At 28.5% G+C, this 13622-nt stretch overlaps 1 protein-coding gene across 1 annotated transcript; it reads right to left on the bottom strand.

The window, feature by feature from the left end:
* Nucleotides 1-8571: 8571 nt before the first annotated feature.
* Nucleotides 8572-10410, bottom strand: LOC109790224 (Carbohydrate-binding X8 domain superfamily protein). Its single transcript, XM_020349340.3, has 4 exons — nt 10223-10410; nt 9588-9616; nt 9263-9497; nt 8572-8767 (listed from the first exon to the last, which is right to left on the bottom strand). Exons 1-4 carry the CDS (start codon nt 10272-10274, stop codon nt 8739-8741), a joined length of 345 nt encoding a protein of 114 aa, XP_020204929.1. The 5' UTR covers nt 10275-10410; the 3' UTR covers nt 8572-8738.
* Between the last annotated feature and the right edge of the window lie 3212 nt (nt 10411-13622).

The raw sequence follows: 13622 nt of genomic DNA on the forward strand, positions 1-13622 counted from the left end.
ATCACATTTTTCTTACATTGTTTTACATATTCTTTTCTCTCTTCTATTTTTAAATAATTTATTAAAATAATTATAAAAAATCACACCTTAATTTTAGGAAAATATTTCTTTTACACTTAAATATTTTATCCCACATATATTAAATGAAACTAGTATTTTAATTATACAATATACATATATGTTTATTAAATATAATTAAAATTTATAATAAATTATATATAAATAAATACTATACTTGAATATATAAATTATATTTAAAATTTTATATTTATATATTTTTAAATATATAAATTATATTTTATAATTATGCTAAATAATTTATATAAATTATTTTATTTATCAAGAATTTATTTAAAAACATTAATATTTAATTCATGAATAATTATAATAAATAAAAATCAAATTAGATAACAAATTTAAATAATTCCTACAAACCTGCTTGTTGCAAAAAAAAAAAACTCTTAAAAAAAACTCTTAAAAATACTATTGTATTAGATTGAAATTTGTATTCAATATATAAGAGTTTATTATTAATTAATTATGGCCATATCATCATAGTTTTTTACTCAAATAATATATTTTTAAAAAAAAATTACCCAAATAATAACTGTGCAAATTTATTTCTCCAACTAGCACCATTTACTGTTTATATATTTTTTATTTTATTTTTTTCGTTTTAGGTCCAGGTTATCTGGGAATTTTGCATCTAAAACGGCCCGTTTTACAACCAGAATGACCCGTTATGCATGCATTCTTGGCGTGTTTTTTTTTTTTTTTGCATCTGGAATGACCTGTTCTTAAATCAGAATGGACCGTTCTAGAGTTGAGTTTTTCACATAACCTCAATGTTGGAACGACCCGTTCTAAACTAGAGATTTTAGCCCTTTTTAGTAATTTGGAACGGGCCGTTCTGCTTTTGGAACGGACCGTTCTGGCCAATTCTATGCACTATGCCTTTTTTTTATCAATGTAATATGAATTTTAATGTTTAGCTTATAAACTATTATAATTATACATTATTTGGACATGTTTTCTTAGTGTGATGTGCAGGTTATCCAGATTTTTCATTATTAGCCACAGTTTGACTCGTACAAGTTTCGAATCTATTAAGACAAGGTCCCATTATTATCATCTTGTGTTTTTAAGTTTAAGACACTATAGTTTCGTACTTCAAAGGTGTTTCCTTTAAATCTAGCTTCAAACTTAGCATTGCAGCGAACACAATTTACCCTTTCAACACAAACACAATGTAGTCTCAAAGAGTAACATCAAGTAATTAAATTTATTAAATATTAACATTATAAATATAACTAAATAAATTTATTGAAACTCATTACAACAATATAATCAATGGTGACGTGAACTAAATCCATGACCAATATTTGGACATGTCTTCCTAGTGTGACTAGAGGTGTGATAATAGGAATAATTTTTTACACGATTATGTTGTTCTCTAATATTCATCTCTGTTCTAATCTTGTTGGACTTTGGCCGACCCTTGGAAGTCCTCTTGAGTTCTAGATTTAGCCACATAGTTGAACCAATATAAGTACGCCAATAATCTTCATGTCGGAGCTCTCCAAACTGTCCTTTGTATACCTTTGCAACTTGTTGTAAGGTATATATGGGAGATATGTAGATTTGATAGTTGTGATGTGCATGTAAGCATGAAGCGAGTACATGTGAGCAAGGGATATAAACTTTCTGGAACTTGTCACAATCACACCACATTTCATCTAGCCTTATTGTAAATCTCCCAGCGGGTCGAACTTCTCTCGAATGTTGCATTTCTTCCACTAGAAATTTAGTGCTTGATCTGTCAAAGGTGATAACTCTATGAGTATTTGCCTTGGGCTGTGCATCTTGAATAGTTTTACTTGCAATTTCTTAGTAGACATGTCTAGCATTAATCATTGCACCCACTTCCCTGCCTCTTTGAATGAAAAACTTGTTGCAACGAGTGTATGTGGCCATTACCATGGAACAAATTGGCAGATTTCGTGTTTTCTTCAATACAGAATTAATAGACTCAGCTAGGTTTGTTTTCATGTGTTCCCAACGTCATCCATTGTCTCATGCTAGTGTCCATTTTTCCCTAGAAATGTTGTCTAACCATTGGGCTGCTTCAACATTAGTATCTCTTACTATGTTGTAATAGTAAAAGAATCTAGGTTCAGTCATCGCATAGGCTAAAAAAAAAAATTAAATAATAAAAACTAATTATTAAATGTTTTAAAAAAAGTAATGATAGAATTATCCATGTTGACGAAAACCTTCTTCAGTGTTGCATTTTTGAATCGTCGCATGAAGTTTTGTGCAATGTGTCGAATACAATAGACATGGACAAAATTATTTTCTGTCCAACCACTTCCATTTCTTGAGTATGCAGCCTCATGACGATCAGAAATTAGGCACAATCTGTCTTGCGGTGTTACATACCGCCTTAAGTTCTTAAGAAAAAAAACCATGCATCGCTAGTTTCACCTTCAACAATAGCAAATGCAATAGGAATTATGTTGTTGCGACCATCTTGCGCAACTGCGACCAATAACGTACCTTTGTATTTTCCGTATAAAAAGGTTCCATCAACTTGAACAATTGGTTTGCAGAAGGCAAAACCATCAATGCATGGTTTAAAGGTCCAAAATAACCTTTTGAATATAACATCCCCCTCTTCCAATAAGCCACCTTGGTAAGTCGGTTGCGTATTAAATTTCCAAATAAAGCCTGGAACATACATTTGCATTACTTGCAACATACCTGGTAACTTGTTGTACGACTCTTCCCAATTTCCAAAGATGTTTTCAATGGCATGTTGCTTGGCCAACCATCCCTTTTTGTAACTAATTGTATAACCCATGGTCAACTTGATGTGGGCTATGATGGTTGAAATGGGTGTAGATGGATTAGCCTCAATAATTTCACGAATTGTTTGAGAAATCATTTGTGATCCCAATTTATTATGATCTTGGGAGATGAGTGAAGAAATACATGTGTGAGGGACTTCAAGGATCATGATTTCCCAATGTTGTTGTCTAGTGTGCAATATAGCACGACATCTCCAGGAATAATCGTGGTGAATGCATTCCATGAGAAGCCTAGTAGTGTTTGAGTGCTTAAACTTGTAAGTGCAATGGTTGACAATGTGAAATCTGTTAATGGCATCTTGCACTTGTTCTTTTGTTTAAAAGTGTTGGCCAACAAAGAGTGTTCCAGGCGGATACACAATTATTTCACGTTCCAAAAGATGGCTATACTCAGTGTCTTGTTGTTGGATTTCATTGAGAAAGTCTAAAAAGTGTAGAGGTGGGTTGTATATGGCTACTGGTTCTAGTGGTGGATTATTTGGAACTAGAAGGATTTCTTCATCATCATCATCTTGATGTTCAAAGAGGATTTCGTCTTCGTCCTCGCTAAAAGGATCAAAGACATTTTCTGTTGGAAGACCAACAAAAAGATGATCTTCAATATTTGTTTGAATATTGGGTTGAGAGGCAAAAGCTGTAGCTTGGTCAAATGGTTGAGAAGGTATTTGATTAAGGTTCATGAATGGACCAGTTAAAAGCTGTGTGTATGACTCAACGTCATGGTTGGAAGAAATATCATAAGAAGAGTGGGTTAGTGTTTTGATAACTTTGATAAATTTGGTTGGTGAAAGTGAAGGTGAAACTTGTGGTGAAAGTGAAGGTATTTATAATGGAAAGTTCTGACACCTAGAACGGGTCGTTCCAAAACCAGAACGGCCCGTTCCAAACTTCTAAAAAGGCCTAAAATCCTAGTTTAGAACGGCCCGTTCTGGTTTTAGAATTGTCCATTCTAGGTGTCAGAACGGCCCGTTCTAACTTTGGAACGGGTCGTTTCAGATGCAAAATTAACGCATGTTCAAGTAGAACGGGCCGTTCCAAAGCGCGAAAAAAATAAATAAATAAAAAATGAACAGTAAATGGTGCTAGTTGGGGAAATAAATTTGCAAAGTTGCTATTTGGGTAATTTTTTTTTAAAATGTATTATTTGAGTAAAAAAATTCATATCATCATGATATAATATATAAAAAAAATTACCAACAATATTTTCACAATTTCTAACAGAGATTAGTCACTAATTTTGATAATAAATACATCATATAAATACTATGGTTAAAAAAATTATAAAAAATATTTAAATAATACTTTAATTAAATTTAGTATAATTTTAGTGTTGGTTTCATTTTCTTAATTTTTATTTTTCATGATTTGTTTATAATATTATTCTAAATTACAATAACCGTTATTTGTTTCTAAATCAAATCATAAAATAATAAATGTACCTACACATGAGTAAACATGTAATTTTATCACTTCAAGTCTTCATCCAATAAGTCTTTAGCTTCATAGTCTTCATCCTTCATATCTTTATAATCTTTGGTTTTATTTATTTGAAGGGTCTCATACAAACTTTATTTTCACCTTTAATATTAAGATGAGTAATCCTCAAGCATATGTACTTGCAAAAGATACTTCAATGTTTAAGCCAGTTCTTGATCTCAAATAAGTCAACGCTATTAATGTTGTAATAAATGCAAAAGGTACCTTATCTCTTTTAATATGTTACTATTTATACTAATCTTATTGAGTTTGAGCCTTGATGATATACTCATTATCTACTTAATTACCTTTAATAATATTTTTAAGTTATTCGTAGACTTATATAGTTCTTGATAAGATCCAAGGAGCATTTGACTTTATCCCTTAGTCAAACCCCTCCAGTATACATGTCTCCCAAGCTTTCAAGATTTTTAATTAAAAATCAAAGAAAACTTAAAAGATTTGTCATTTCACCTAGTATTTGATGTTGCAACTAAATTTTTTTTTTGACAACATGGTTTCAATAACACCTTTTTATGAATTAGCACAACTTCATATCCCTTCGTAAAATGAAGAGTTTCAATTTTTGAACATATAAAGAGTCTTTTGATAACACTTGTTGATTCATTTTTTATCCAATGACTATGATCTTTCATTTCACCTTTTTTTACCTCACTATAAATAGGAGTAATTTTTACCATATTTCTTATTCTAAGATTGAATACTTCTTTGTTCTTACTTTGAAGTTGAGAACTCTTCTTCTATATCTAGTATTTTTATCTAACAAGATAAACATGAGCAACTCTTCTTCTAATTTTGAAAATTCATCCTTTTCTTCATCTTGTAGTTCTTTTTCTTCATCTTCATCCCATAATACACCTTCTTGTACTGTGATCGAGACCTAGTTGAGGTCTCAGCCAAGGCCTTGGCTTATGTCGAAGACTCAATTTTGGAGTATAATAGTAAATCTAAAATAACATCTAGGTTTGAATGGGTTAACGAGGAAGTAGTTACCTAAAATTCCTGATTTAATGATTCAAAAACCCTTGAAAACTTTGTAAATCTTGGAAATTTCTACCTTTTTTGTTGAGGAAAAACCCTTCCCCATTTAAATGTAAAATTGATGTATTTCTTAATCCTAGCTATATTTTTGCTCAAATGCCTCTTCAGGAGCCTAAACATTTCCTTAATATATATAATTCTCTTTTTTGAGACCTTAACATCACTATCCCTTTTAATCCTTTTTTTACTAGTGTCCTTAGGGTTCTTAATGTTGCCTCCACTCAACTTCACCCGAATAGTTGGGTTGCTATGCAAACCTTTTGGAGTCTTTGAAAATTTACTCATGTCAAATCCACTTTTAGTTTATTCCTTCATCATTATTATTGTCGTCCTTGTGAGCAAGTTAAGTGAGTTTCTTTGGTTTGAATTCCGACTTGAAAACTCTTGAAACCTTTCACCTCTTTTTACAAAAATTTCAAAGTGATTTTTTTTAAGATAAGAATTTACCCTAAATGTCACTTGAAACACAACTAGCTCAAACATGCAATGCATCCAAATCCATATACCAACCATATACAACTCAAAACCAAGATCAAGTTCAACATGCAACACCATATAAACTAAAATCACCAAAATTCACCTTGACACCCAAAAGCACCAAAACCCTTCACCATTCAATATGATTTTATTCATATTCATACCCACATTTGATGAAAACAATAACACAATTCATCAAATTAACCAATCAATTTGTCCTAACTTCTCTTACCTCAAGTCTGAACTCTTAAAACTACAGAAGAGGAAGGAGATGAAGAAGGAGAATCTGAGCTTCAAAGCTTTGCACCTAAACAAACTCAACACCACCACTAATCCAAGCTTCCCAAATAACACTTCTAATAGTAAAGAAGACTTAGAATCTCAACTCTCATTTCTCTCCACCAGCAACACCTCGACAAAATATCTAACTCCCAATGTTCATTAGTGGAGATAAATCCTCTTAAAATTTTTGTTTATTCCAAATGGGATTGTTCATAATTGATCCAGTTCAATAGAAATCGCAAATCAAAAATAAAAAATTCAGAAATTGAAAAAATTAATTTTTTTTAATATAATTGGATTAGTTTTCAATTCCAATGAAAAATCCAATCCAATCCTATCCAATCAAAATCATATCAAACACTTTCTTATAATCAAATATATACATCTACTAACCTAATATTAAAATTAAATTATCACCTATAATTAAAATGATGTTTACTACTTTTATTCTTTTAACCAGTTAAAATTTTATCACTTATACAAACATTAAAGCTAATCTCCATTTCTCTCCTGGGACAAAAAATCATTTGATTAGCCAATGTAGAAATTTTATAATTTGAAATGGTATTTTGTAGTGTGGTAAACTAAATATAGTGACTATTGAGGTACTTAAAAATTGAAACGGTTGGATGTTATTTATTTATTTTTTTAAATTAGTGATTTTGTGATTACTATTTTATTGGATATTGATAGATTATTTGAGTTTGTATATTAAAACTTATTATTATTAATTATTATTGTTTGTAATATTTATTTTGTCCATGAAAATATTATAGCTATGTTTGAAAATTTGAAATATATTTGAATTGAGTAAACACACAATTTGGTTTCAAAAGACGGTGGGGATGGCTGATAGATCTTGAATTTTTTTTTGTTGCACCTAGGTCCCTAAAAATTAATTTTGTTATACAAGTTAGCCCTTTCATTATATTAAGTTACTAACTCTATTAGTTTCTCAAACAGTCAACCGTTGAATATCAAGTTGACACTTATCATCTCTCTCAATTGGTTTTTCTCTTTCCTAATCACTTAATATGGATCATAATAAAAGACTTTGTCATGTTTAAATATTGTGGTCATGGATGCTCTAATTAAAATAGAAGGTTGTTGGGTTTTGTAGGGTGTTTGCAATTGAATTTTTCTTTCTCAGAAAACCTTCATTTCTTAGTCTGTTCTACCTATAAATTTAAGATTATAATTCCTAAATTATTGAATTTAAGGTTAACAAAATGAGTGATCATTGTGAAAGATTTCAAGGAAGAAATTGTGAACCTTAAATTATTGAATGAAGTTTAGCAAAATGAGTGATCATTGTAAGTCAATCAAATGTAGAAATTATGTTTAATGAATTGCAAAACTCGTAAAAGTGAAAAGAGAAAAAAAAAATAAGTCATTCAAACCTTACTTTAATTATTTTTAGATTAAATTAAATTAAAAATTAAACATTATTTTATGATATGTCTAAATCTACTTAATTATAACCATTGCAAGACAAGTGAGAAAGAAAATATGACCTAAATCAAATGGTTACAAACCGGAATAATGAGATTTAGATTATAAATAGAAACTGTGTTTCATGCATAATTGTATTCATTCGTTTCGTACTAACAAGTAAATTATCCATGCATGTTGCTATCTAAATAACAAGGTATTACAGTATATTACGGGATGATCAAGGTAGCTATTGCATCACCGATTTATTTTTATGTTTCTGAGCACTACAAACCCTAAATCTCCAATGAAGTAATAAACTGTAGGGGTGTGCATAGTTTGGTTTTTTAAAAAAACCGCACCAAATTGCACCACACTATTTTAATAAAATAAACTGATTTATAAATTATGTGAACCACTTTAACAAATCAATTTAAAACTGAATTACTTTAATATACAGGTTTATAATCGATTTAAAACCAGTTTCATAATCAAACCAGTTTTTGAACCAATTTTAAGAAATAAACCAGTTTTAAATAAATTGTTAATATGTTTTAAAAAAATATATGGGACCAAAGAAATATATGGGTCTGCCAGAAGATCTTAATGAACAAAAGAACATTCCCAAAGCAACAAAATGTAAGAAACTCCTCCTAGGACATCCTCTGAGCAGCGAGAGATAGAGTGAGTGTGAGAGTTCCGTCTCCAAGTCCGAGCGAGCGAGCCATATTGCTATAATCCAAATATATTAGTAAATCAAACCTTTAAAAAAATAGGTTCAGTTTTTTCGTTTTATTTTAAAAAATTAAATCTAGTTCAGTTTTATTATAATTGGTTCTAGTTTTTTTAAAATGGTTCAGTCTAATTTTAAATTCAGTTCAGTTTTTTTTTAATTTTTTGAACACCCCTAACAAACTGTTCTTTTTAATCACATATAGCATTCCCTTGAGAAATTAGCTTAGTGAAATTTCTAAGATAAGAAGAAAGGGCAAATTTTGATTTCTTGTAATGCGGCATACATATATATTTACTGGTTGTCAATGGCAACCTTACTAAACACAAGATTACAGCAACACATAAAATTCACCACCAAAATTTGCCTACATGGGAGCACATATACTTCAATTTATATACTCCACTAGTCTACTGTGCGTAAATGCAGTTACCATAACCTGCAATTTATAATGACACAAAAAAGGGTTAGCACCGCAAAAAGCATAGCAACATGTACATTAGTTTACAAGTAAATAAGTGGACATGAATCACTCACAAATTGACATGGCTGGTAAGACAAGTTTATATGTTTAATGATCATATATTATTAGTGTTCAAACTTTTACACCGACAAACAATCAAAAATCACCTCTGATATAACTTTTAAGATAGTTATGATAAGAATTAACAAGTTTATCATGCATAAGTATATATGTTTATTTGTGATTAAATGACAATATAAATCTATTTTAAATAGAGGGGACAAAACTCATTTCTCTAACTTTATTGACTTTTATGGCATCTTAAAAAGTAGTTACCATGAATTCGATTTATGACTAGTGGATCCTTCTTAAAAATTAAACTCTTGGCTTATACTTCATAGTAATCAAGCCAAAATTTCATTCATGAGAGCAATTTAGAACTTTAAACCAGATAATGAGAATGTGACATACTTGGATCAGTGACAACAATAAGGCCAGAGGCCCTGAAATCACAATTCCAGTGGTTTCTTCCCCTAGATTGGTAATAGAGGTTCATGGCTATGGAGGCATGGTTCATGAGGCTGTCAGGGGAGGAGCAGGGGCAGCCTCTCTGCAGAATCCTGCAATCAACTTGAGAGCAGGCATAATTGAGGTTCGCCAAAAGGGTAGCCTGGTCTGTTGAAGGCTTTGCCACACACCAAGTTTTCTGTGATTCCATAAATTAAGTTCAGTAACAAGATTACTTAATCATAATCTCTTATGAAGACATTTGAGGAAAATGGTTGTAGTAAGTTACCTGTCCATTAGCCATGATCAGATTCCCTCCTGCATTGGCCAAAAGAAGGAAAAAGAAAAGAAAATAAGAGTGTTGTTTGTTAGTTTGTAATAATGTCTACACTTGAATAATGATAGCTCATTTTCTCTTGGGGAAAATCTAGGTAGAGACTTGATAATATCACCAAATTGCATACATCACATTACATCAATGTGCTGAAACCATGGTTTTAAATTGGGGTCCGTAAAAGTTTTTCAATTCATGTGACTGCAGTTGCAGCTGCATACAACATAGGATTACACTGGAACCACAATTGCGACTTAATAACCTATTCTTAAGTGATGATTCTTTGAGATCTGTGATCAAGTGAGCAACTCAAAGCATTTGGCTAATGCTGCACATGACATGTAATGATATAAACTAGAAAAATTTCAATTTTGACAACTGAAAACATCAGAATTAACAAAACCCATTACAGATCTGAAAGGTAAAGTGGGAAAAGCCTTCAAATTAACCCATGTTTTTTTGTGACAAACCAAACTAAAACAACCAATAATAAAGAGACCAAACCAATGATAATGAGTGAGTTCTCCTCATTATAATTAACTAACATTGGAGCAAAAGTAAATAAACATCTGACACACACACTCACACACCTGATGAGAGAGACAAGAAGAGGAGGAAAAGGAGAAGAGGAGCATTAGCCATGGTTGTTGTGAGTACAAGTACTGTCTGAGCTAGTGCTAGTGTGATTAGAGCACAATGATGAAGTGAGAGAAAGAGAGAGAGTTAAGGGGTAGGAAGGAACATAGGATGAGGAAGTGTTGTTTATTAAAAGGAAAAGATGGTGTGTGAAAACAAGGTATAACGGCTACATTTAACAAGAAATGGAAATTAGAAAGACGTTGGGGATTGGTGGGGTGGGGACTCACATTGGAAAAGGGTGAAGATGCACGTGGTGTGAGTTTGTGAGGGATTCTAATGACAGTGTCTTTTGCCTTCTAACTTTCTCATTTCATTGGTACATTATTGAAGAAAGAGCCGTTAATGAGCCCACTATTTTTATCCATTTATGGAGAGTGGGGTCTCATTTATTTGTTTTTGCAGATCGGAGCTGCCAATCTCTTACCATTATGTAATCTGCTTTTTGTAGTTTTATTTGCCTTACATTTTAATTTTTATATTTTAAAATAGGTTTTTTTTCTCATTATTTTAGTTCTTAGACTGTGATATAATTTTTTAAAAAATTTTATGCATATAATTTTTAACCTTTTAGTTCCTATCATTAATTTTTGACTAAAATATTTTTTGTCTCTATAATTTTTTTATATTATTTTTTAATCCTTATAATTTAAAATAAATTTTTTTAGTTCATATATTTAACTTTTTTAGTCTTTTTTAATTTTTATAGTTTAAGGTATGTTTTTTTTACTCCTTATACTTACAGTTTTGTAATCATTCTAGTTTCTATCGTTAAATTTTTTAGTTCCTTTAACTTAAACTATATGGACAAAAAAAATTGAAAAAATAAATATACAAACTAAAAAATTATTTTGAACTATAAGGATTAAAAGGTAAAATAAATGAAATTATATGAGAAAAAAAATATTTTAACCTTAATTTCTTTTTTAACATTATTTGCTTTCTATTGACATGGAAGATGTCTTCAATTTAGTGAGAGTAGAAAAATGTGTGTCTTAATAATGAGAGTCACAGGTTAGAGTATAAAAAAGATATGAAATGTCGAGAAACCTAATTTTGAGTATATTCAGTAGAATAAATTCGATAAATACATAATTGAATTAATACCTATGTTATGTCAACGGTCAACATAAAAGAGACAACGTTAAAAACAATAACATCATGTATTAAAAGGATTAAAAAAAATACAAGTTTAAGAACTAAAGTTGAAAAAGATAAATATGAAGACTAAAAAATCTATTTTAAAATTATTTTAACCTTTAAATAATCTTTTTATCTTATAAGGTCAAAATAAGTGTAATGTTAATTTTTCAATATAACATTAATGATTTTTATTTAATTTTATCATAATATTTTTTTTGAAAGTAGTTATTGTATTATATCATTTTTAACAAAAAAAAAATTATTGAAAAGGTTAATTTTGTAAAATTATTATTCTCTCTCATCTATTTATGCTTTTCTTCGTTTGTGTAAACTGTAAAATAACAACTTAGGATAATATTTATTATGTGATTGAGAGAATATAAGATAAGATTAAAAAAAATAATGTATTTATTTATTTTAATTAATTTTATCTTACTTATGTGCCAAAAAAATAATTTTATCTTATTTAATATTATTTTTTCAAAATATACTTCATTTAATCAATACTCTCTCTTTCCCGTTCTTATTATATGCCATAATTTAAAAAGAAATCAATGATCATTTTTTTATAAGACATCTCGTAGTCTTTAAAAAATATTAATTTTATTTTTCATCTTTTTCTCATATTAAAGATTGTGAGAATATATATTTATTGTTGTTGAATAAATATTCTCTTTCTTATTTCTTTTACTTTATCATTTAATTATCATATTTATCAATTTTATAGATATTGATGCATAAACTTTAACATGAAGTAGTATTTACTTCTCACACATGAAAATCTAATGATAAATAAGAATAATAAAATTTGTACTTTATAATTTAAAATACCTATATTAATTTGTATAACTACTAAAGGAAATAATAATAAATACTAAAGGAAATAACTTATAATTGAGTAAACAAACATAGCATATTGTTTTTTGAAAAAAATGCTTACAAGTGTCTTCAAAGTTTTAAAAAAGAATTTAATGAATAGTGTAATAAATACACCTTCTCAATAAAAAAAAGTCCACTTAAAAAAATTCACTTTTAATTTTTTTAGTCAAATCATTTTTCTTTGTATTTATTATATTATGTGTAATAAATATTTTTTAAGGAGTAAATCAAGATTTCAATTCTTAAAAATATATAACTAGACTGTCACATATTATGTGAGTAAATCATCATTTTTAATGACTAAATGTTAGTTTGCATTTTTTTTATTATCAGAAATTATGAACAAAGAGTTTAGTTCAGTTACAAATTGTTGTGAACTCATTGATGAGTTTGATTTGTATTGGAGTACTATAATATCTGTTCATTTTTGCAGAAGTTTGTGTAAATATAAATATTATATCAAAAAATAAAGAAAAAATCAAATTATATCAGTATAACTTTTATATTTATATATATTGTTTGATAATTTTATATAAAAAGTGAATTTTGTTGATCCAACTATTAAATTAGTATATTATATAAGTTAATCACATATACATTGTCAGTGTAAAGTTTTTTTACACTGGTAACTAATTAAATCTTTTAATTGTGTCATGTCACTATAAGCACATTTACTTTTAACATGACATGACACAATTAAAAGATCTAATTAATTGTTAGTGTAAAGAATTTTTACACCGGCAGTGTATAGATGATTAACTCATATTATATTACTTTAAGTTAAATTTTATTAAAATTAAACAAGAATAGAAAGACAATCAAATTGTTTATATTTTAAAAAATATATTATATTAATTTTGATTTATATAAATATAATATCAAATAATTATGGATTAATATAACATTTTTTATATATGATCTAGGAAATGTAAATTTTTAATCTAACAATAAATTTTGAAAATTAATCATTTAATTGAAAGTTATTGAGAATATAATAGTTGATAAAAATTATACAAGTGTAATTTAATTCTTCTCCCAGAAAATATAATATTATTTAAAATATAAAATAGTTAAAGCATTAATTTGTTTGTTAATTTATATTTTATTATAAATAATATTTTTATATATAGTATTAAAATCATAAATATGAACTGTAATTTATTTTGGTTGAAGTTAGTTTAGAGTAACATCGGACATTTAACATATTATATATTTTTCATTTTCTTAATAATAGTTATTTTCAATTCTTTAAATGGTGTCATTTTTATAACGCAACATATAATTAATTGTTGATAATACACGTAATGTTATGAATTGTTTTTTTTAATCAAC

The sequence above is a fragment of the Cajanus cajan genome, chromosome 10 (assembly GCF_000230855.2).
Source record: "Cajanus cajan strain Asha chromosome 10, NIPB_CcT2T_4, whole genome shotgun sequence".
Taxonomy (NCBI): Eukaryota; Viridiplantae; Streptophyta; class Magnoliopsida; order Fabales; family Fabaceae; genus Cajanus; species Cajanus cajan.

Excerpts from the sequence above, each read along its gene's own strand:
- LOC109790224 (XM_020349340.3), bottom strand. The coding sequence starts at position 10,274 with ATGGCTAATGCTCCTCTTCTCCTTTTCCTCCTCTTCTTGTCTCTCTCA. Across the intron at positions 9,617-10,222 it reads CTTCTTGTCTCTCTCATCAG|GAGGGAATCTGATCATGGCT; the intron begins GTGTGTGAGTGT and ends TGGCCAATGCAG. Across the intron at positions 9,498-9,587 it reads TGATCATGGCTAATGGACAG|AAAACTTGGTGTGTGGCAAA; the intron begins GTAACTTACTAC and ends ATGGAATCACAG.